The sequence below is a fragment of the Elephas maximus genome, chromosome 5 (genome assembly GCF_024166365.1).
Source record: "Elephas maximus indicus isolate mEleMax1 chromosome 5, mEleMax1 primary haplotype, whole genome shotgun sequence".
In the NCBI taxonomy this organism is placed as follows: domain Eukaryota; kingdom Metazoa; phylum Chordata; class Mammalia; order Proboscidea; family Elephantidae; genus Elephas; species Elephas maximus.
In genome coordinates, this window is record NC_064823.1 from 26,664,029 (window position 1) to 26,689,706 (window position 25,678).

At 37.8% G+C, this 25,678-nt stretch overlaps 1 protein-coding gene across 13 annotated transcripts in view; it reads left to right on the forward strand.

Moving 5' to 3' along the window:
* PRDM5 (PR/SET domain 5) overlaps positions 1-25,678 on the forward strand; it is a 450,522-nt gene that overhangs the window by 152,187 nt on the left and 272,657 nt on the right. For 11 of the 13 annotated variants that reach the window (XR_007517600.1, XR_007517603.1, XR_007517604.1 and 8 more), the window contains exons 4-10: positions 2,389-2,563; positions 5,117-5,291; positions 6,919-7,011; positions 7,273-7,394; positions 16,097-16,176; positions 21,398-21,482; positions 22,134-22,291. Coding sequence is in view for 8 of the 13 variants with exons in the window: in XM_049885411.1 (XP_049741368.1) it covers positions 2,389-2,563; positions 5,117-5,291; positions 6,919-7,011; positions 7,273-7,394; positions 16,097-16,176; positions 21,398-21,482; positions 22,134-22,291 (888 nt within the window). In the remaining 5 variants the exon portion in view is untranslated. The remainder of the gene's footprint in view (positions 1-2,388; positions 2,564-5,116; positions 5,292-6,918; positions 7,012-7,272; positions 7,395-16,096; positions 16,177-21,397; positions 21,483-22,133; positions 22,292-25,678) is intronic. The other 2 variants (XM_049885412.1, XM_049885417.1) reach the window with 1 other exon arrangement.

Genomic DNA, 25,678 nt, shown 5'->3' on the forward strand with positions numbered 1-25,678 from the left:
CTGAAATTGTTCGATAATTTCCACATTCACTTGGATCACCTTTCTTGGGAATAGGCATAAATATGGATCTCTTGCAGTCAGTTGGCCAGGAAGCTCTTTTCCATAATTTTTGGCATAGATGAGTGAGCACCTCCAGTGCTGCATCTGTTTGTTGAAACACCTCAATTGATATTCCGTCAATTCCTGGAGCCTTGTTTTTCGCCAGTGTCTTCAGAGCAGCTTGGACTTCTTCCTTCAGTACCATCGGTTCCTGATTATATGTTACCTCTTGAAATGGTTGAACATCAACTAATTCTTTTTGGTATAGTGACTCTGTGTATTCCTTCCATCTTCTTTCAGTGCTTCCTGCATCGTTTAATATTTTCCCCATAGAATCCTTCACTATTGCAACTGGAAGCTTGAATTTTTTCTTCAGTTTTTTCAGCTTGAGAAACACCGAGCGTTTTCCTCCCTTTTGGTTTTCCATCTCCAGCTCTTTGCACATGTCATTATAATACTTTACTTTGTCTTCTCAAGCTGCCGCCCTTTAAAATCTTCTGTTCAGTTCTTTTACTTTATCCTTTCTTCCTTTTGCTTTAGCTGCTCGACATTTCAGAACAAGTTTCAGAGTCTCCTCTGACATCCGTCTTGGCCTTTTCTTTCTTTCCTGTCTTTTCAGTGACCTCTTGCTTTCTTCATGGATGATGTCCTTGATGTCATTCCACAGTTTGTCTGATCTTCGGTCACTAGTGTTCAATGTGTCAAACCTGTTCTTGAGATGGTCTCTAAATCCAGGTGGGATATACTCAAGGTCATATTTTGGCTCTTGTGGACTTGCTCTGATTTTCTTCAGTTTCAGCCTGAACTTGCATATGAGCAATTGATGGTCTGTTCCAGAGTCAGACCCTGGGCTTGTTCTGACTGATGATATTGAGCTTTTCCATCATCTCTTTCCACAGATGTAGTCAATTTGATTCCTGTGTATTCCGTCTGGTGAGGTCCATGTATATAGTCACCGTTTAGGTTGGTGAGAGAAAGTATTTGGAATTTCGACTCTTAGCAACCCTATAGGACAGAGTAGAACTGCCTCATGGGGTTTTCAAGGAGTGGCTGGTGGATTCGAACTGCCAGCCTTTTAGTTAGCTGTCATACCTCTTAACCACTGCTCCACCAGGGCTCCTCCCCACTGTGAGGGTCCAGTAAATTCAGGCTATGTTTTGTTTCTTTCTCCTCAGTAGCCTAACTAGGAACCCTCCCAGGATAAATCCTCAACCACCTAAAAGAGATCAATTCCGGTGCTTTCTCATGGGGATAGCCATCTAAGCAGCCCCAGTTGTGTCTTCCCTAGTATTTGGCACAAGGCCCAGAGGGTTTTTTTTTTTTTTAATAGTTGATTTCAAGTGTGAAGTTTCTCTGGGGCTTCCTTGGGAAGAAGGCTTTCGGCAGCATTCCTCTCCTATGTCTATTACTGGTTCAGGTTTCCCCTGCTTTAGTTATCTATCAGTTCAATCCTGTCTGATTTCTAGCTTCTAGAATTTTCTCAGAATTTTTCATATGTTGGTGGTGGATCTTTTTTTTTTTTCCCCCTCTTCTCTTTGCTGTCTTTTGTGTGGGACTTGAGGAGTCTGAAGAGATGAGGTATGCATGTTAGCTCAGTTACTAATCTTGAACCTCCCAGATGTCTAGTCTTTTTCCTCTATTTCTGGTCCAGCTTTTTGGAAAGTCTTTCAGTGTGTGTTTGTAGTTCCTCTAATTTCTACTGTAACTTGAAAGCTTCCCCTCCCCCCGAATGTGCATTTAATATTAATCATAATGAAATCATTATCTTGTTGCTCTCCATTTGAGTTCATAAAGGACACTAATATTTAATGAAGTTCTTTCTACTGCATTCATGGGCCTCTGCAAGGTGTTAGTTGCGTAAGCTAAATTGAGGCAAAATTCACTTTTACGACTACAACTAAATAAACAAACAAAAAAACACACGCACTGCCATCGAGTGGATTTTCAGTCATAGTGGCCACATAGGGTTTTCAAGGCTGTAAATGTTTAGGGGAGCAGACTGCCACATCTTCCTCCCGTGGAGCCGCTGGGGGTTTTGAACTGACAACCTCTCTGTTAGCAGTCAGGTGTGTTAACCACTGCACCACCAGGCTCCTTTAGTGACAACTCTAATTACCCTTGTTTTATATGTAAAAGTAACAGTCTCTTTATAAGATATATTTACATTTTATTTGCCAGGCTACCGAGTATTATCAGTTAACTTTTTCAGTATTCAGATCAGTTGGAGATAGGAAAAGTAACATAATAGTAAGTATTGACAGGTACATGATACTCTATGAATGGATCTTAAAATGATTTCATAATTATTACCAGAAACAAATTAATGGCCCAGCATTTTTCCCCCCTCAGGAAGGAGAAAACATTTTTTATTTGGCAATTGAAGACATAGAAACGGATACAGAGCTTCTGATTGGCTACCTGGACAGTGACATGGAGGCCGACGAGGAAGAACAGCAAATTATGACAGTGATCAAAGAAGGGGAAGTTAAAAATTCTAAAGCACAATCAACAGCTGGCAGAAAAGGTATTATTTCTTTAATTGGTGTTCCCAGAGAAGGAAAGTTGTAGGTGAAATATTGTTTGAATCGTAGTTGCATTATAGTTGCATTGTAACAGGGCGTTCTCAAAGTTTTTATCAAAAACACTCTCAAGGAAGTCCAGCTGTGCACTCATCTTTCTTACAGCAGGAAGAGAATGTTGGTGTGGCGGTGGGTGTAGGATTGGCATGGTAAGGGGCAGCGAGCGCTGCATTGTTGGGGCAGCTCCTGGCTCTCCCTGCTCTCAGTGGCACGGCAGGGCATGAGTAGTGACGACTTCTGTGCTCCAGCCCTGTTCCTGCCACTCGTTAGTCTAGTAGCACTGGGTAAGTCACTAGCCCTCTGAAACTTCTCTTCCTCACCTGCTAATGGTGAAAGGTAAATACAGAGGAGGGCAGGAGGCAAAGAAGAGGCCCTGCTGGGTACTAGGGGGTTGCTTCCTGGGCTTTGCTTTTGTTTAAGATCCTTTGAGAATCTGGAGCTTCTGGGAGTCTGTCTGCAGATCACAGAGGCCTGCAGGACTGCAAGGTCTCCTAATGTGGTAACCAAAAGCTTGCAGTGAGCCTGGGTCAGACCAGCTTCAATCAGTCCTCTAATCCAGGGGATAGATGTCCTGAAAGATGTGTTTCCTATACTGATCTCACTTGCTTGTCATCAGCTGAGGAATAATCAATTATTGTTGGAGCTTGTTTCTCTTATGTTGTGTTTTACTCCTGATAGAGTTTGAGGGAAATATGAATGATGTTATGGGTATTCACATTTTCTCATAGGTCGGTATTTACTGTGTAGTATTTTTCCATTTTGTTTAGCACAGCCATTTCAGAAGCAACACTGGTTCTTTTAGTAGCAGTAATAGTAATGCCTTTGGTATGAATTTTCTATTCTAACTGTATGTCATTGACTCCCAGCGTGGCTAGACTTTGCTTCTGTTTGCTTTGCTTCTGTGATTATTTAAGGGGGAGGTGGGGACAGGCTCAGCCTACTTTGTTTTTCAAACACGCACTATACTTTTTGGGATGCCAGATTTGGGGTGATGGGAACTATTTCTGTATTATTCTATTTTCTTTGTTTTTCTGTGTCATCTCCAGGGCCTGTTATTATTGCATCCATTATTTAAACTTAATAATGTCTCCTATTTATCTATTGCCATCCCGTGATTACTGTTTTCCTTATCAAAATATCAGTTTCCATTCTTTGTAAAAAGAATTAATAGAAGCTTTGACAGGTTTTTTAAACTTAAAAATCAGGTACTTATATTATTGCTGCTTTTATCTTAGAATTTTTAGTGCCTTATTTATAAAGGCAAAAAAAAAAAAAAAAAGAAAGCAAGCCTCCAAGTGTCTAACAGTGGAGAGTTTGGTTAAATAAATTATGGCATCTCAAGTTTAAAAACAAAAACAAAAACGTGACTTGAGAAAATGTTAAATAGAAAAAGGAAGGCAACATATAAAATTGCACATACAGTGTGATCATAAATGTACCTGTCTAAAAAACCAAACCAGGCCCATTGCTGTCGAGTCAATTCCGATTCATAGCGACCCTGTAGAACAGAGTAGAACTGCTCCATAGTGTTTCCAAGGAGCGCCTGGTGGATTCAAACCCCCCACCTTTTGGTTAGCAGCCGTAGCACTTAACTACTACGCTACCAGGGTTTCCTGTGGCTGTCTAGAGATGCATAAAATATATATGGACAAAAGACAAATCAGACTTAGAAATACATAACTGATTTTCTCCTTATGATGGAGTACTTGGTGATTTTTTTTTTCTTATATTTTTTACATCTTCTAGATTTTCTAACTTTCTAATCAGAAAAAACATATGTAATTGAAATAGCACACTTAGAGAAATTAGAACCATGTCTGTCTGTATGGGATTCTTGAGCCCTAAAGACAGTGGAGCCTTCTGACACCTGCTGTAATGAGTGCTCTTTTTAAGAACTCAGTATTTTTTCATGTACAGGCTAGATTCTCCCTGGTATTCAGCATAGTTTACTTCAGTTGACGTTTTCTTCTCATGCAGCTAAAAGTGAACTAGAGACGACCCATTTAGAGAAAACTTGTTTTCCAACTCAACATTTCTAATAACTCTGATTTGAAAAGTTAACACTGTAGGGTAAATAAACACTTGAATTTCATTTTGAATTAGTTGGTGAAAATCAAGCAAAATGATTTAAAAATAATCCCATTCCTCTATTAACACTTCCTGTTATTTTTCACAGATAACACTATAAATATTGATAGAGATAATAAGAATTTATTAATATACTACTGTTAAACCTATTGCTGTTGAGTCGATTCTGACTCATAGCGACCCTGTACGACAGAGTGAAATTGTCCCACACGATTTCCAAGGCCTGGCTGGTGAATTTGAACTGCTGAACTTTTGATTCACAGCTGTAGCTCTTAACCACTGTGTCACCACTGTGTCTCCATATAACCATTAAACACAATTAATTTTTAATTTAAAATGAAGAGAAAACTGAAGAGAGTTCTTGGCTCTGAAATTTTGTCTTATCAATATGCCTTATTATACATGTGCAGATCGCCTCGGCTGTAGAGAGGACTATGCCTGTCCCCAGTGCGAATCGAGTTTTACCAGTGAGGAAATTCTTGCTGAGCACCTTCAAACATTGCATCAAAAGCCCACAGAGGAGAAAGAGTTTAAGTGCAAGAGCTGTGGGAAGAAATTCCCCGTGAAACAGGCTTTGCAAAGACAGTGCGTACATTAATGAGTATCTTTAAGATTATAAACTGATACTTTGCTTAACTATTCCATTTGGCTTGTCTTACAGTTTCTAACGTGTGTGTGTGTGTGTGTGAGAGAGAGAGAGAGAGATTAAGCATTCCGCATTGCCATTGTCATTTTCTGCATTGCCATTGTCATTAACTGGTTTTTTCTTAGTATAGTATGTTTATTCTTAAAATATTCTGATTATGAAATTTAACAAGTAAACATGATTTATGCTAATTGGTCTTTGTCCATTTAATAACTTATCCTTAAATACCAAGTTCAGTGTTTTCCTAATCTGAAATTCAGATACGCGTAATTTGGCTAGTGCTTTAAAGTGAGAGTTCAAGTTTCAGTTGTCTGCATTAGATATTCCCTCTGGAATCAGTTAAAAAAAAAAAAAGTTCAAGAAATGGAATAATTCAGAGTATAAAGAATACATGGACATTTTGAGGAGAATTGCTTATTTCACAGCAATTTGGAGGAATAATCTGAAGAATAGGACAAGGAAATGACAATAAGATGAATAACTTGAGTCCCCACACATTGCTCTGTACACTTCTGTTACTTTATTTACATTTCCATTGCCACTGAGTTGATTCCAACTCACAGAGACCCCATAGTACAGAGCAGAACTGCCCATAGGGTTTCCAAAGCTGTAATCTTATAGAAGCATACTGTCACATCTTTCTCCCATGGAGTAGTTGGTGGGTCCCAACCACTGACTTTCCCTTTAGCAGCCGAGTGCTTAACCACTGTGCCACCAGGGCTCCTTAACTATTTTTATTGACAGCACAGAAAATTATCCTTTTACTAAAGTATTTTTCAGGATCATAATTATTACCAAACCCACTGCCATGGAGTCGATTTCGACTCATAGTGACCCTGTAGGACAGAGTAGAACTGCCCCATAGAGTTTCCAGGGAGCTCCTGGTTGATTCGAACTGCTGACCTTTTGGTTAACAGCCGTAGTTCTTCACCACTACGCCACCAGGGTTTCCTCATAATTATTAAAAAAAATTATTAGAAGGGAGGAATTAAGTACACTTGTTTGTATGTTTTATTTTTAACAGAATGTAAATGTAATCCCCTTGCATAGGAGCAGGAACTTTTAACATAGAGTTAAAGTTAATGTTACTTTTTTTTTGCTTCATTAAAGCAAAAATCCTGAAATGTGCCACATATCATATTAAGGCTATTTCCGCATATTATATACATTGACTGTTGCTTATAAAATTGTAGATGCAAAGTTTCTGCTCAAAACTTGAAAAATGTTTAAAAAACTATAACTTTTATGATAGCACATTTGGAGAGTCCATCACAGGTGATTAAAAAATGAAACAAGGAAGGAATATATACTTTTTTAATAAATGGACTTTAAAATTGCATTCTTGTTGCTTTTTATTGCATTCGGTATTGTATATGCTACATGAAAGACACTCTGGCTGAGCTGGGGCCTATAATTTAATAAGGTGCTACTAAACATTTAAAAAGGCGAGAGGCAGATCGAAAAGAGAGATGACAAGCATGACTTTATTCAGAATGGTTTATTGTTGTGTGTTTGTCTTAGACTTCCAGTGGTTTTTTTTTTTTTTTTTTTTGTATTTCCCCTCAGTGTTCTTCAGTGCACAGCGAAAAGCAGTCTGAAGGATTCTTCACGAAGTTTTCAGTGCTCTCTTTGCAATTCCTCCTTCAGTTCAGCATCGAGGTTTTGTGTCTGAGTGTCAGATTGCCGTTATATAATTGTGGATCAGTTTTTGCTTGCATGCTTTCATGCTTCTTAGTGATTCAGTGTCTTACGGCTACAGAATTTCAGTGCTTTCCTTTTTACCTGCAGAGGTAATGCATGAAATGACCCTGGAGCTCTCCTAGGGAGCATGTATTACAAAAGCTTGCTATGGTGTTGGAAATTTGTAGGTCTGTCTTCACCTTTTCTTCTCCCTGTTCCTCTTTCCTGGCTGTCTTGTAGTTTTGAGCAACACCGAGAGACCTGCCGGGGGGACGCCAGGTTCGTGTGCAGGGCTGACAGCTGTGGAAAGAGGCTGAAGAGCAAGGATGCCCTGAGAAGACACCAGGAGAACGTCCACACTGGTGAGGAGTCATAGATAAGAAGGGTGTTTTTAAAGGGGTTCCCTCTCCTCAGGCTGCAGCGATCTGTTTGTAATTCTCACTCTCAAGCAGAGAGTTTGCTTTTCCACTGTATTTCACACAGATGTGGATGGAGTTCTGGCAGTGAGTTTTGGGTCTTTCATTGAACACTCTATTTCTTTTTCAAGTTGATTTCAGGAACATTTGTCATTTTTCCCACCTCTAAATTAATCCTAACTAAAACTAAGCTGGAATCTAGTTGTGCTTGTCAGTCAAATACATTAAGAACTAATAGTTTAAGTAACAATTTCATATTTAAGCTTATGAAATTTTTTCTACATAAAGTGTTGGAATTTTAGATACATTTTAAAAACAAGTTATTAAGTGACGCCACTCTTATTTAGTATTTCTATATTAAAATTCCAACTTTTAATGCTTACCTTTCTCCTATTTTGGAGAAAATTACTGGCTGCATTTTGATACAGGAATTGAATATGTTTGGATTAAAAATGTATGTACTATTTGACTTCTTTCTAATGGCTAGCTAAACAACAGTACAAAAATAAAAGTTGACTATCAGTTATATTGCATCTGCTTAGCACATAGTAGGCAGTCAATAAACGTATTTTGGTTTAGGGATTGAATCTATTGTATTGAGTCGAACAGATGTTTGTATTGTCAGAATTCACTTTTTACTTACTCAGTGTCTTTTCCTTAAAATGGGCACTGAAGTTCATGAAACTCCGTGTATCTTTGTGTGTGTACACTCTTCTCATGTGTTCACATCTTCCCGCCCTTGGCTTCTGGGAATGAGTGGAAATGTTGTCGTTAGTTGTCGTTGAGTTGATTTGGACTCGTGGTGACCCCCATATGTGCAGAATAGAACTTCTCCATAGGGTTTTCAGGGCTGTGACCTTTCAGAAGCAGATCACCAGGCCTGTCTTCCAAGGCACCTCTGGGTGGGTTCAAACTTCCAGCCTTTTGGCTGGTGGCCAAGTAGTTAACTGTTTGTGCCACTCAGGGACTCGAGTGAATGTACCTCTCTGGATATAGAGAAGTGGATTTTTTTTCTTGTTTATTCTCACATTCAGCAGAAATGGATATTCATTATCCAGCCTCTGTGTCCTCGGTGTTGATTATTCAGAAGGTGTCTATTTTAATAGTAAAGTGATAGAGGCTATTTAGGCGTGACTCTGGCTCCAGTTTGCATCCTGGGTTGCATGAAACATCTAGAAACGAGTGTCCTGTCAAATGCAGCTTCAGGGGAATGCCTATCACCAGGAGTGTAGAGGGGAACTCCTCGAGTCTTTCTGTGCATATACTTTTCTTTTTCCTTTTAAAGAATATATGGCTGATTTAGGGAAGATGGAATTTTTATGAATTCATTATATTTGTGTCATCTCTATGTATGCAAAAGCAAGCAGAATTATTTGATATTCTTGCCTTTGTATATATATATTTTAAAGCTGTTATAGTTCAAATGCTGTTCTTAATTTTCTCCATCTTTGTCTGCAACATATTGTAATGAATCTTTCATGTTAGTTTTCAAGTTAACTTTGCTGAACTAAGTAAAAAACCAGATGCATACTGAAGCTCTGGGAACCTTTCGTGTTCTTGTTTTGGGGCATGTGGTCTTCAGGCTATGCTCTGAGCATACTTTCTTTGAGGCATCTTCTAATTGGCCTTGGGTATAATATTACTGATTCTGGAAATTCATAATGATTTTATAGGAAATAATTTATAAAAAGGCAAGTTTGTTTAATGTTTCCTATGTTTTTGTGGATCATATAAACTGTGAAATCTTACCATATTTTAGCCAAAGGTCGCCACGTATACCTTTTGCCGGGTTTGGTACACAATCTTCTTCTCTCATTCATAGCCTTCTTTCACTTTTCGCCTTTCCCTCTTCTCAGCCCCCGGCCTTCTTTCTTTTATTTTATCCTTCCTCCCTCCCTTTCTCTTTTTCTCTCCTTTTCTTCTTAGATAGTTTTACGTGTGACTCCTTGTAAATCTTCATGTAGCATTTAGGTTTAAACAGTAAAAATAAGTTATAAAGTGAGTTATTTAATTTTTTCTTCTAAGAAACTATCATTCTCTGATAAAAATAAATATAATACTTTTGAAACTTACTGGTTTCCTTACCCACATATTTAAGCCATTCATTAATTCAAAACCTGCTTTTAAGTAATATTGTTTAAAGTGCTGAGGATACATGACAGAAAAAGCCAGAGACAGTCCATGCTCTCAAGGAGCTCACCTTTTAATGGGGAAGACAGAATATAAACCATCAAAAAGTATGTGTGGTAGGGATATGGCAAGTGGGGTAAAGGCTATGAAAAGAACTAAAGCAGTATAAAGGGTTAGTGCTGAGGATCTTTAGTTTTGTGTGTTGTGGACCCCTTTGCAAACAATGTTTTTAAATTTATAAAATAAAATATGTATGACTACAAAGGAATCAATTTGTTGATATGTGGAAAAAAAAAAAAAAAAACAAAAAAACCCAAAAAACCAAAACCATTGCCATCGAGTTGATTCTGACTCATGGCTACCCTAAAGGACAGAGTAGAACTGCCCCAAAGAGATTCCAAGGAGTACCTGGTGGATTTGAACTGCTAGCCTTTTGGCTAGCAGCTGTAGCTCTTAACCACTACGCCACCAGCATTTCTTATTGATGTGTAGTTATCAATAATTAAAAAAAAATTGTACTATAGTAGTATATGTGCTTCTTTATTCATGTGTTATTTAACAAGATCCAGCAACAGATCTAACAGCTTTTATAATTTTAAGGTAACAATAAGTGTAAACCCAACTTTATAATATCTACAATTGTAATTTAATATGAAATATCTGTACCTTTTATTGGTGACAGAATCATAGGCACTGTAGTACTACTGTGTTTGGCTGCCCAGATTTAAAATTAAAGGAAACATTAAATTTCAATTAGAGGTTAGTGAAGATATAAATGTATTTTTGCCATCCATGTTCACAGATTGCCTGGGATAAAGAATGACAGGAGAGGGATGCTATTTTATGTGATTGGGTCAGAAAAGTCCTCTCAGATGAGGTGACATTTGGGCAGAAACCTTAATGAAGTGAAGGGTGAAGTGTACAGACATTTGGGAAAAGGATATTTCATATTGGGAATAGCAACTGCATACGTCCTTAAGCAAAGCAGTGTTCACACATATGGTTGTAGAATCCTTAACTTTAGAAAGGCAGAGTTGTTCAAGGAATGAGAATACTTTTGCAGCTTCTACCACTGATGATGAGAGATGTTTCTTGTTAGGGGATATTAACTGAAGATGCCGAGAAGAGAGAAGCTGAATTTTTAAACATGTCTCACATTTTTCCATAGAAACTATAACATCTGGTGGTCTCAGACAGGCTCCCAGAAGCATACTTAACCCACAGTGTATTGAAACTTGTAGTACTTCAGTAACTACTTATTTAGAACACTTGTATTGATTTCTCAGATGGTCTTCTACTTCTGTAAGTTACGTGTTCCTAAAAATATTTTTGCAAGTTGAATCTGAAAGTCAAACATGAGACTTACCTGATTATAAACCAAAACCAGAAACCAAACCTGTTGCTGTCAAGTCGGTTCCAACTCACAGCGACCCTACAGGACAGAGTAGAACTGCCCTATAAGGTCTTCATGGAGCACCTGGTGGATTCAAGCTGCCAACCTTTTCTGGTTAGTAGCCAAGCTCTTTAACTACTACACCACCAGAGCCCCTGTCTGAAAATAAAAAAAAAAAAAAAGTTTTTTTTTTTTTTATATTCATAGGAGAGCTAAAATAGTTATGCTTAAGCATAACAGTTGTAAGGATGGTGCAGGACTGGGCGGTGTTTCGTTCTGTTATGCATAGGGTCACTATGAGTTGTAACCGACTCGACGGCACCTAACAACAACAACAACAAAATAGTCATAAAGTCTTTAGTTATGATTTCATGGGTGCTGCTCTCCTGAACCTAGGCAGCCTTCACAGTTACCCAAGAGGACACAGAGACTGAAGGGACTGAATTCCTTCATCCACTTCCCATCTTTGTCTTCTGCTTAGATTCTGTGGGTACTAATAGAGGGACTTTGTATTTATGGGAGATAAAATTTATCTGCATTCTCAGATTAAAAGAGTTATATGATTTTCCTGTATTTCTTCTCAAAGGAGCTAGGATCCTTGTTCTAGGAGGAAGAATAGGAGAAGCCATGAGGAGGAGAGAGAAGGGGGAATTGTGGGTGGGGATGGGAGTTTGGAGCCGCTGGTGGGTTTGAACTGCTGACATTTTTGTTGGCAGCAGAGCGCCTGACCGTTGTGCCACTGGGTGCTCCTTGCCCTCTTCTCCCCCTCTACTGAGAGGAAAGAGGAGTGATAGAGGCAAGATACATATTTTGGCTGCTCAGTTCTTTCATTTTTTAAACTTCCTCAAAATCTGTGGTAAAATCACCATAATCATAATACAGTTTGATCCTCTGCCAATGATGTCACCATTTAGCCAGTCTACACCCCAGCACCAAATAGTCTTTCCTTCACCCTGTGTATAAAATCATTCGCTTAATCCTGCTAATACTGCCTAAGAAAAGTCTCTGTAACATACCATTTTCTTTCCATCCCCACCGCTGCTTTCTTGATTTCTTAATTATCTTTTATCTTGACGGTTACTGCAGTCCATTACCATGTCTCTCTCTTCCACTCTTATTGTCCTCCTCCCTTTCTGACTAATGCCAGAGCAATCTTTCTAATACCAGGGTACCTGTAAGTTGATTTGGGATATGATGTTTTAGGTACTGATTCATCACACTTGCCAAATTTGCATTTTTCATTTTTCTGAATTATGAATTCTTTCTCCCCAGTAGATAATTGGAGAAAAATTGGATGTATTTCATGTGATTCGTTTTATGGGCCTTTCAATTTAAGTAAATAACCCTGAAGTAACTCTGTAATAAAATACCTACATGGCATTCTATGATAAATTTGAAACTATGATTAATGGACAGAACTAATTAAATACTTTTTGGTTCAACTCATAGGAAAGAAGGTATGTCTGGTGCAGGATCTTTAACTGTACAATTTATAGTCTGTTAGCTACTGGAAACACTGGTGGCATAGTGGTTAAAAGCTACGGCTGCTAACCAGAAAGTCAGCAATTTGAATCCACCAGGTGCTCCTTGGAAACTCTACGGGACAGTTCTGTTCTGTCCTGTAGGGCCACTACGAGTTGGAATCGACTTGACGGGAATGAGTTTGGGGTTTTTTTTTTTTTTTTCCAGTTTTATTAATTACCAGTTATTAATTACAAATATTTGGAAAAGTAAAATCGTGCAGTGTTTAGATTTGTATTTATTGTAAATTTAAATACCGAATAATTTAGCATGTATAAATTGCTTGTTTTATTTTTATTTATTTATTTTTAAATTAATTTTTATTAAGCTTCAAGTGAATATTTAGCATTCCAATCAGTCTGTCACATGTAGGTTTACATACATCATACTCCCTTCTCCGACTTGCTCTCCCCCTATTGAGTCAGCCCTTTCAGTCTCTCATTTGGTGCCAATTTTGCCATCTTCCCTCTCTCTCTATCTTCCCATCCCCCCTCCAGTCAAGAGTTGCCAACACACTCTCCAGTGTCCACCTAATTTAATTGGCTCACTCTTCATCAGCATCTCCCTCCCCTCCACTGACCAGTCCTTTTCATGCCTGATGAGTTGTCTTCGGGGATGGTTTTGCTTGTTTTATTTTGATTCAGAATATTTCACTGGAATTGTGTATGTATGTGATCTTGAGCACTTATATATCTTAAAATTTCATCAAATTCTTAGAATTGTAGATGCTCTTCTCATATGTAGTGCTGCAGTAAGGATTTCATGTATTTGAAATTCATGTGTTTTAAATATAAAGGAGTTTATTCCTAAGTTTTTGTCTGTGTGTAAATATCTGAGTATATTTTGTTTTATAAAGTGTCAGAATAATTAGGATGTATTGCTTGAAAAAACAGAAAGTAAAGCATGTCTGTGTGAATTGTTTGTCGAGACACCTAAAAAAAATCCTGATTGTTTTGAAGAAAATAATTTCCACTTAACTAGTTTACTCTCTATGAGTCAGAATCGACTCGACGGCACTGGGTTTTTTTGTTTAACTAGTTTACCTGCTCAGCAGAAGCTCCCATTTCTGATGTAAAACAACCTGCACTGCTGCCCACACCATAATCCATGCTCCAGACTTGTGTGTTGTTTTGTGTAATGGCGAAGCCTCGCCCTGCACAAGACTGTGTGCTGCTTCATTTGTGTCGGTGGACTTTCACTGTATTGTGGATGTCATTTCGTGCTATACTTTTCCCCATTAAGATTGAATACACGATCACCAAAATTTAATTAACATATTTAAAGCTGAGTTACCATTTTATGGGAAATATGATCGAGATGTATAAGAACATGTCCTTTGTGACATAATACTTGGCAGAGCTGTTGACACGATTAGAAGAAACTTGTTCAGTTCATGTTGTTATTGGTTGTCCTGCCGATTCCAACTCATGGAGACCCCATGTGTGCAGTGGAACTGCTCCATAGTGTTTTCAAGGCTGCGACCTTTCAGAAGCAGATCACCAGACCTTCCTTCTGAGGTGCCTTAGGGTGGGTTTGAACTTCCAAACTTTTGGGTGGTAGTAAAGTGCTTCACTGTTTGTGCTACCTAGAGAGTCCATGCCGTTCATAACTCCCACTTAAACTTTCATAATTATTAAAGAATCTGCATTAAACATTAACGGCTGCTACTATTACATGTATCAAATGCTACTAACCTTAAAGGGGGAGACAGTCAGCCTTCAGTGCCTCCTGATGGAAATATGCAACACCACATAGGAAGTAATCTTGGAAAAAAAAAATGAAGAAGAAGAACCTGAATCTGATCAAGCCTGTAGATCTGGCTACCAAGTTATAGGAAATGCACTGGACAGAGGAATATGTTGAACTATGCCACAGGGATGCAGTCAGCAAAATCTAGACTGTGGGAGTAATCTACAGGACAGTCTAGTTGCTTCGATAAATTAATTGCAAGGAAAAATAAACAGGAAGAAAAAATGGATTGGAACCTATATAGTAAAAGAGATGTAAAAAAATACGTCAACCAGTTGCAATGTACGGACCTTGTTTGAATCCAGATTCCAAAATTAAAAAAATGTAAAATAATGTTTATGACATTTAAGAGACAATTGGAAATTTGAAAACTGATTGCAGATTTGATCATACTAATGAATTAGGTTTTAGATGCAGTAATGGTTTTGTGGTTATATTTTAAAAAGAGTTGCAAACTATAATATGTTTTGGATTGGCCTCCAAAGAATACAGAAGTGAGGGAGTAGATGGGGCTGAGAGGGGGGCATGAGTGGCCATGGATTAGTCATCGTTGGGGCCAGGTGATGGATACATGGTGGTTCATTATACTATTTGTTTACTTTTTGATTATTTTGAAATCAATAAAAAGATGAAAAAAATGTTATGGTCATTTATGGTAGTAATGGTGGTTCAGATGATGTATAATTACATTAAGCCAGAAAAACCAAATCCATTCCTGTTGAGTTGATTTTGACTCATAGCGACCCTATGGGATAGAGTAGAACCACCCTATAAGGTTTCCAAGGAGCAGCTGGTGGATTCAAACTGCTGACCTTTTGATTAGCAGCCGAGCTGTTAACCAGTGTGCCGCTAGGGCTGTGAAATTGGAAATATGAAATGAGTTGCAATAAATATAATCACCATGTAAGAGGATAATATTATACTTTGATTTTTGTAATAATATTAATTGCCAGTATAATGTCTTATTTTATGTGATATTACTTTATTCTGTTTTTCAACAATGCGATAAGGCATACGTTATAGATTTCGTAAGAGTCTGGTGCTCGTAAGAATACTTCATAAATTCCATCTAAACAAAACAATTAAATCAAATGATTCTATTGAAAAATAAAGGAAATTGTAAGATCAACTTCTGAATTAATAAGTCCAATTTTTTCTCTTACAAACGCAGTTGATATTAATTTTGATTTGAATTTTTTGTGAGAATGTTTTTCTCTTGTAATACTAAGTTAGTACAAAACAAACAAACAAAAAACCCATTGCTGTTGAGTCAATTCTAACTCATAGTGACCCTATAGGAGGGAGTAGAACTGCCCCATAGGGTTTCCAAGGAGTAGCTGGTGGATTCGAACTGTAGGCCTTTTGGTTAGCAGCCATAGCATAGCTCTCAACCACTGTGCCATCAGGGCTTCAGGTTAGCGTAGGAAAAGGTAAAAGATCCATTTTGTACATGTAGAAAGTTGAAGATCTCTGAAATTTAAGAAGAGGTTTTAAAATGCAACTTCTTTATCCGAATTTAACTGATGTGTCTATAACACTGAACATTTTACGATTTTAAATTATGAAGATGAGATACCTGTTTGGAAATTATATACTACCTCAGAGCCCTGATGGAGCCCTGGTGGCATAGTGGTTAAGAGCTATAGCTGCTAAACAGAAGGCTGGCAGTTCGAATCCACCAGCTGCTTCTTGGAAACCCTATGAGGCTGTTCTGCTCCATCCTGTAGTGCCACTGTGTGTCAGAATTGACTCAATGGCAACAGGTTTTTTTTTTTTTTTGGTTTAGAAATACTGTATCTAATGCTTCTCGCAATATTTACATTTAAATGATGGTGATATTTTGTTTCCGTTTTAGGAGATTCTAAGAAAAAGCTTATATGTTCCGTGTGCAATAAAAAGTGTTCTTCAGCATTAAGCCTACAGGAACATAGAAAGGTCAGTAAGAAAGATTAACGCTCATGACAGTACAAAATCTTTGAGGTATTCCTAGTGTCCACCATGTACATTTTTTTATTGATTTTTTATGTTATAATGACAGAGCTTTGCCATTAATTTAAATGCTAATGTATGCTAAAACACAAGACTAATACACAGAAAAGTAAACTCCTGCAAAAGAATATTTTGGATTGCTTATTATTGTTCAGAGTTAGCAATATTTCTCCATTGCAAAGTGCCATGGCTTGCAGAGTCCTTTGCCTGCAGCACTCGTGGTGTCAAGCTTTATCAGTTGATGGTTGCTCGGGAAATACAAATTAACAAGGAAATATATGTTTTTGTGGATTTATATAATGTGCTGTGCAGTGGCATTTAGCTATTCAAAGGGAAGCATGTTATAATTAGGTCTCTCACAACAAAGACAGGAGCTCTATTATTTTGAAAAGTAAAAAATAATGTACATATATATCGAAGTGTTGTTAGCAGAGACAGATGAGTATATTAGGAGAAAATAGACTAAAGGTATCAAGTTATTATGATATGAAAACTTAATCTGAAAAATAAATGGCAATTAGGAACTCTAACATTAGTAACTAGTAACTAGCTAATAAAATTTATAATAAAATAGAATAAAATTGAGATTTTTAGTAGTGTCATGACAGGGTCCAAAAAATTTATATTATGTTATTACAACTAAGACATAAATGATCATTTCCTAATTTTACACATTGTCTTTTCAGGATATCTAGGTGCATATAATTTAAAAAAAAAATTATTATTTATTTTTTAGTGATTTACTACCAAAAGAAAAGGGAAGTGGCACTAGTGAAAGTAAATTTTACTATTCTTGTGGTTTGAGAAATGAGTTTTGCCTTTTTGTCAATATATAAATGTATGTGTTGCAAAATGACTTGACAATCCTGAAATTCATATGGTATTTAATCCAGTAGTTCCAGCCCAGGTGCTGTGGATTTAGTCTATAATGTATGAGAAAGTTAAAATGTTGTGTTGATAGATCCCGAGGTTCTGTCCTGTGTGCTGAGTGATTTTGATCCCAAGGAAGGAGTAATGAGTGAGCACTGGACTGAGCATCAGCACACTGGCTTTCTTGTCTACCTTATGTCAGTAACCCTCCATACGACGTGGGCCCTCTGTTTTATTTCTGAAATGGGACATTGACCTGATCAGTGTTTTTAGATATGTCTTCTGAGTGCCATGAAACTGTATTTCAAAGAAAGGTCATACAGAGCTCCATCCAGATTCCTCTTCTTCAGGCCTCTCCAATTCCTCCACCCCAGCAACCTTACAGCTTCTGAAGCAGAACCCTCGTTTCTCGGACATAGCGATGAAATTCACTGGAATGGAGGATTTCTAAACCTCCTTTTAGTTTTAAAAGTCTGTGACTACTTCATTGATCCATTTAATTCTTAGAGATTGAATTTTAAGATATTCTACCAAATTTAAAATTTTACCAAATAGAGTGTTCCAGCAAAGATGGCTGTGGAAAATATTTTTGAAAAATTTCCTCTTTTCCCATTTATTTTCTTCAGAGTAAAACAGTTTTTTCCTTGCAGGAAATGTCTTGGTAGAACAAAATCTTACCTCCTGCTGGTGAAATACAGCAACTGTAGTTTAGCACCACCTTTTTGAGTGGTCTCTGCAGAATGTTAGTAATTTAAGTGCAGCACTTCCTCCCTTACCTCATAGCCCCTCCAGCTTAGCCTTTCTGGATCCACACGCAGGTTTTAGTGACTCCAGTTTTGACTCTCTTCTTTGTCATATTTGGGTATATTGAGTGTCTAATAAGGCACTCTAGAGGCTCACTGGTTAAGAGCTTGGCTGCTAACTGAAAGTTTGGCGCCCGATGACAGATGGATCTTAGCTGAAAGCAGAGAATACCAGAAAGATGTTTACCTGTATTTTATTGACTATGCAAAGGCATTCAACTGTGTGGATCATAACAAATTATGTATAACACTGTGAAGAATGGGAATTCCAGAATACTTAATTGTGCTCATGTGGAAACTGTACATAGACCAGAGGCAGTCGTTGGAACAAAAAAAAACAAGGAGATACTCTGTGGTTTAAAAGCAGGAAAGAAAGGTGTGTGTTAGGGTTTTATCCTTTCACCATGCTTATTCAGTCTGTATGTTGAGCAGATAATCTCAGAAACTGGACTATATGAAATAGAATGGGGCATCAGAATTGGAGGAAAACTCATTAACACACTGTAGTATGCAGATGGCACAGCCTTGCTTGCTGAAAGTGAAGATGACTTGAAGCACTTAGTGATGAAAATTGAAGAGTACAACCTTCAGCATGGATTGCACCTCAACATAAAGAGAACAAAAATTCTCACAACTGGACCAATGAGCAACATCATGATAAACAGCAAATATTGAAGTCCAGGCTATTGTGTTGGACCCATAGTCAGCACCCATGGAAGCAGCATTCAAATCAAAGACGTATTGCATCGGGCACATGTACCTGAATAAAAAAAAATAATAATAATAGACTCCTTTAAAATGTTAAGAAGAATGATGTCAGTTTGAAGACTAAGGTGCGCCTGTGCACCTGACCCAAGCCAGGGTATTTTCAGTGGCTTTATATGCATGCAAAACCTGAGTAATAAATAAGGAGACCGATGAAGAATTGATGTATTTGAATTGTGGTCTTGGGGAAGAATATTTAATATACCATGGACTGCCAGAAGAAAGAACAAATCTGTCTTGGAAAAAGTGCAGGCACAATTCTCCTTAGAAGCAAGGATGATGATACTTCAAGTACTTTGGACGTGTTATCAGGAAGGACAGGTTCCTGCCATCAAGTCGATTCCAAGTCATAGAGACCTTATAGGACAGAGGAGGGTTTCCAAGGAGTGGCTGGATGGATTTGAACTGCCGACCTTTTGGTTAGCAGCCAAACACTTAACCACTGTGCCACCAGGGCTCAGTCAATGCAAAATGCCTTCATGTACAGTAAATATGCCATAATTTTGGGAATTCCAGTTCAACTCAACTTTTAAAAATGTTCCATTCTTCAGAAGCCATGAGAGTTAGTGGACTATTTATAAGTACTAGTCTGCAATTTTTTTATTTAAGTTACCACTTTGTATATGAAATAGTAATTTTTTTTAAAGTTTTAAACAATAAAAATTCAACATAAAATAAAACAAACAGTTTTTCATTTATGCTCAGAAGGAGTATCATAGTTTTAGAATGTCATTTGTCAGTATCAAAATTAAATGTTCTATGTTACAGAGTCAGAGTTTGAGTATAAACCTACCCTTACTATTTTTAAATAAGTATTACACATCATATCATCGTACCCCAAACCTAGGTGTCCAGTAGAAGCCACTGTGAGGATATTTGGTGGTTGAAGAACGTCTCTATGTCTCAGAAATGAAGGTTCTGGTTCAGAAGGCAAGATGAGGGAAAATGGGCTTGCTCCCTAATGAATGGCTGCTGTGGAGGAAAAGGGTATCTTTAAGCTGTCCCTGGCCAAAAGTTTGTCTTCTGCACTATGTGGTACTTGTGCTCCGAGTGCTTGTGCATCAGTTGTGTAGAATCCACACTGCTTTCTGAGGAACTGTGGGACTCCTAGACTCCACATACCCCTGATCAAGATTAGATGCCACTATATCTAAGCAGGAGTACAAGCCAGACTCAAGTAGAATGTTGTCGTTCGGCTTCTACCTTTTCCCTGCTTTTCACAACTGAGTTTGCAGACTTACCAAGAGTCAGATCTGACAGGACCAGAAGGTGGGTTGGTAGCCTCAGACCTGCCAGGTGGTTGGGCATAGAATTAAGACCTGGAATCTTTTAGCCTTGCCTCAGCTTCTGTTTCCATGCTTTCCTCCCTCTTTTCACCCTCCCTACCTTGAGTTCTTCCATGCCACCTAGCAAGGCAGGCTTCACCAGGGCACCAGCCCAGTCTTCCATCTGTTACTCATGTGCTGTACCAGTCTTCTGCCTTGATCCTTCACTCAGGTGTTGCTAGGTATTCTGCAGGGCTAAGCCCATTATCTTGGCTTCCTGTGGAAGGGCCTTTCCTTATCTGGGTTTTGGTATTGTGAGCTCTACCTTTAATGAAGCTGAAGCAAAAATGTGACTCTACCAATAACATTTTTAAATTTTCTGCAAAACTATGATGCCCTTGTTCATTGAGATGATCAGCATTTCTAATATAAGGTTTCATGCAATACATTCCTCTTAGAACTGGATATGTTATTTATGATAATAAAGTCAACTTCTGTCTTTCATACCACTTGTTCAGTTTCTCCAATGTAGTGTCTGGGAGGAAAAGAACTAAATTTAATATACAGTTGTAATATTTATATTAGCTAGTTGTTTGCTAAAGTTATGTTCTCCCATATTTATCATAGTTTTTTTTTTCCTATTGTACTTTAGACGAAGGTTGACAGAACAAACTATTTTCTCATTAAACAGTTAGTACACATATTGTTTTATGACATTGGTTAACAACCCCATGACATGTCAACACTTTCCTTTCTCAACCTTGGGTTCCCTATTACCAGCTTTCCTGTTCCTTACTGCCATCTAGTCCTTGCCCCTGGGCTGGTGTGCCCCTTTAGTCTCATTTTGTTTTATAGGCCTGTCTAATCTTTGGCTGAAGGGTGAACCTCAGGAGTGAATTCATTACTGAGCTAAAAGGGTGTCCGGGAGCCACTCTCGGGTTTCTGCAGTCTGTTTATTATAGTTTTTGATCTTTTCTTTTTATTGTGGTCCTCCTAATGTATGAGATTTCTACTGTAAGCTAAATGCTTTTCAGAATCATGTATCTTCTGGTCTTTCCCTTAATTCTTTTCTTTTGTACTATATACACTTAAGTTTAAAATATTGCTGGCTGCTTAAAAGGAACATTATACCTGAAGATTATGTATTTCCAAGTCTAACTCCGTTCATAACAAAAGTATATATATAACAGATATAATTTTTACAGAAAGTATGAATTTAACATGCATTACGTAGGTCAGCTATTTATCACATACTGTTTAAATAGTACATGATCTTATGTTTTATTTTAATGATACATTTTTATGCTCATTGCTTTTTCAATTTGCCTAGGATAGTAAGAGCCAATTAGGGCAGAATTACAGTTTAGGATAATGAAGTAGCAAATGATTGTATGTGTATGTTTTTACTTGAGTGCTATATAATTTACCTAGGTTTTGACATTGATTTAAATGCTCCTTTTGCAGATTCATGAGATATTTGATTGTCAAGAATGTATGAAGAAATTTATTTCAGCTAATCAGCTAAAACGTCATATGATCACCCACTCAGGTAAAATACATACTTTTTCATTTATATTGAAATCTCTACGAAAGAGTTTTGTTGTCATTTTTATGAGCTCTAAGAGTAAAAAAAAAAAAATTTTTTTTTTTTTTACTAAGAGTGTCAGGAGACATGGCTGTTAGTTCTAGCTTGGCCAACTGGATGTGGCTATTAGTTAACTAGCTGTGTGATTTTGGACAGGTTACTTAACTTCTCTAGACCTCAGTTTATTTATAAAGAAAAGGTGATTGGACTAAATTATATCAGAGATCTTCAGTCACTATTTAATTTGTCATTTATTCCTTCCTGAGCCTCAGTTTCTTTATTCTTCGTGTACGAAATGGAATACTGGTGCCAACCTTTCAGGATTGCTGTGAAGGTTGAACGAGATTGTTTATGTGCCTGACATTCAGTAGGGATTCAGCAAATATAGTTTCTATTCATTTCCCTTATTGAATTATTTATGAATATTGTAGTCATTTGAATAATTCAAGTCTGTGTTTCTGGATACTTTTATAACTAAGGTAGTAATAAATGTTAGTGAGGAAGTTATTACAAATAAATTTTGAGAATGCTGGTTTTTAAAGCCATAGTTTCATTTTAAACAAGTTTGAATGTGTGTTTTACTTAAGCAGAATTGTCTCCACTCATTTTTCGCAGAAAAACGACCCTATAATTGTGAGATTTGTAATAAGTCTTTTAAGAGGCTTGATCAAGTGGGTGCTCATAAAGTAATACACAGTGAGGATAAACCTTACAAATGCAAGCTCTGTGGGAAGGGATTTGCCCACAGAAATGTTTACAAGAATCACAAGAAGGTAAAAACTTTTTTTTTTCTTTTTAGTAATTTGCTGGTCTGATTGCCATTGCTTATCTTTTTTTTTTTTTTGCGCTTCAAGTGGAAGTCTACAAATCAAGTCAGTCTCTCATACAAAAACTTGTACACCTTGCTATGTACTCCTAGCTGCTCTCCCCCTGATGAGACAGCACACTCTTCCTTTCCACCCTATATCCCCCATGTCCATTCAACCAGCCCCTGTCCCCCCTGCCTTCTCATCTCTTCTCTAGACAGGAGCTACATATGTAGTCTCATGTGTCTACCTGAGCCAAGAAACTCATTCCTCACCAGTATCGTTTTCTTATAGTCCAGTCCAATCCCTGTCTGAAGAGTTTGGCTTTGGAAATGGTTCTAGTCTTGGGTTGACAGAAGGTCCAGGGACCATGACCTCTGGGGTCTGTCTAGTCTCAGTCAGACCATTAAGACTGGTCTTTTTACAAGAATTTGAGATCTGCATTCCAGTGTACTTCTGCTCCATCAGGGATTCTCTGTCATGTTCCCTGTCAGGGCAGTCATTGGTTGTAACTGGGCACCATCTTGCTCTTCTGGTCTCAGGCTGATGTAGTCTCTGGTTTATGTGGCCCTTTCTATTTCTTGGGCTCATATTTACCTCGTGTCTTTGGTGTTCTTCATTCTCCTTTGCACCAGATGGGTTGAGACCAATTGGTGCATCTCAGATGGACGCTTGCTAACATTTAAGACTCCAGATGCCACTCACCAAAGTGGGATGCAGGACATTTTCTTAAGAGATTTTGTTATGCCAGCTGACCTAGATGTCTTCTGAAACCATGGTCCCCAGACCCTTCCCTGCTACTCTGGCCTTCGAAGCATTTGGTTATATTTAGGTAACGTCTTGCTTTTGGTTTAGTCTAGTTGTGGTAACCTCTCCTGTTTTGTGTGTTGTCTTTCCTTCCACCTAAAATAGTTCTTGGCTATTATCTAATTAGTGAACAACTTTCTCCCTCCCTCCCCACCTTCGTAACCATCAAAGAATATTTTCTTTGGTGTTTAAACTATTTCTTGAGTTCTTATAATAGTGGTCTCATACAATATTTGTCCTTTTGCAACTAATTTCACTCAGCATAATGGCTTCCAGATTCCTCCATGTTATGAAATGTTTCACAGATTCATCATTGTTCTTTATTGTTGTGTAGTATTCCATTGTGTGAATATACCATAATTTATTTATCCATTCATCCATTGATGGGCACCATGGTTGCTTCCATGTTTTTGCTGTTGTAAACAGTGCTGCAGTGAACATGGGTGGGCATGTATCTATTTGTGTGACAGCTCTTATTTCTCTACCATACATTACAAGGAGTGGGATTGCTGGATTGTATGGCAGTTCTATTTCTAGCTTTTTAGGGATGCACCAAATAAATTTCCAAAGTGGTTATACCATTTTACATCCCCACCAGCGGTGTGTAAGTGTTCCAGTCTCTCCACAGCCTCTCCAACATTTATTATTTTGTGTTTTTTTTGGATTAATGCCAGCCTCGCTGAGGTGAGATGGTATCTCATTGTAGTTTTGATTTGTGTTTCTCTAATGGCTAATGATCGTCAGCATTTCCTCATGTATCTGCTGGCCACCTGAATGTCATCTTTGGTGAAGTGCCTGTTCATATCCTTTACCTATTTTTTAATTGGGTTCTTTGTCTTTTTGTTGTTGAGTTTTTGCAGTATCATGTAGATTTTAGGGATCAGATGCTGATCAGATTTGTTGTAGCCAAAAACTTTTACCCAGTCTCTGGGTAATCTTTTTACGCTTTTGGTGAAGTCTTTTGATGAGCATAAGTCTTTGATTTTTAGGAGCTTCCAGTTACCTAGATTCTCTTCTGGTGTTTGTACATCGTTAGTAATGTTTTGTATACTGTTTATGCCATGTATTAGGGCTCCTAACGTTGTTCCTATTTTTTCTTCCATGATCTTTATCATTTTAGATTTTATATTTAGATCTTTGATCCATTTTGAGTTAGTTTTTGTGCATGGTGTGAGGTATGGGTATTATTTGATTTTTTTGCAGATGGATATCCAGTTATGCCAGCACCATATGTTAAACAGACTGTCTTTTCCCCATTTAACTGACTTTGGATGTTTGTCAAACATCAGCTGCGCCTGTGTGGATGGATATATGTCTGGATTCTCAATTCTGTTCCATTGGCCTATGCATCTGTTGTTGTACCAGTACCAGGCTGTTTTGGCTACTGTGGTGGTATAATAGGTTCTAAAATCAGGTAGAGTGAGGTCTCCCACTTTGTTCTTCTTTTTCAATAATTTACTTATCTGGGGCCTTTTTCCCTTCCATATGAAGCTGGTGATTTGCTTCTCCAACTCATTATAAAATGTCATTGGCATTTAGATTGGGATTGCATTGTATCTGTAGATTACTTTGGGTAGAATAGACATTTTTACAATGTTGAGCCATTGCTTATCTTTTAAAGAAGTTTTTACATATTTAGGACATGCTGTGCAAAATGTAGCAATTGGAGAAGATCTGGCTTCTACTTTCTCACGACTTACTTAAGCCAGAACTCTTTGCAGTCTGGTTTCTGTCTTTCTTTCTTTATTGAAACTGTTCTCCTTATAACCAAAGTGTTGTCCAGTGTTTTCCAAGCTCTGAGCCACTAAACCAACTTAGTGGGCTGTAGGGCTGTACTAATTGCTAAATCTTCATTCTCTTCCTTCTTCCTCTGAAATTACCCTTTCGACATTCATCTTTGGTATCCTTATAGTTTACTTGAGTAGTTCTCCTGCTGATTTCTCTGAACACTTCCTTGGTCTCTCCTCCCCCGATGGGAGTATCAGGTTATCCTGGGTGTTTCAGCTGTGAACCTCTTCTGTGTTCTCTCTCCCTCATAAACGTCAGCTACAGCCATGATTTTGGCTATCAACTCTACACTAATGATGTCTTTTATTTAACCCTAAGCTTCAGACCCATATTTACAACTGTTACTTTTCTGACATAATGAATTAAGCATACCCCAAACTGACTCTCTCATTCTCTTTGCCCCAGATAACTTCTTTTTCGGAGTTTCCCATTTCTGTGAATGACAGAAGCACATAATTATCCCAGTCTCTTTCTTCAGCCTTAGCCCCTTTCTTAGATGCCAAATCATAAAGATTTTACCTTCTACATTATCTCATCATCTTCACAAATATCCCTTCCTTTACCATTTCCAGTGCCTTGATTATTTCCCACCTGGATCACTTTAATACATATCTAATTAGTCTATTTGCTGTCTATACTTCTCATTACAATCCATCCTACCAGTTCAGTTGTTCCAAAGCACAACTCCACTATATCATTCTCATACTCTAATACTATAAGTAGATTTCTAAGCTGTGGTACATACGCCTTACCCTGTCA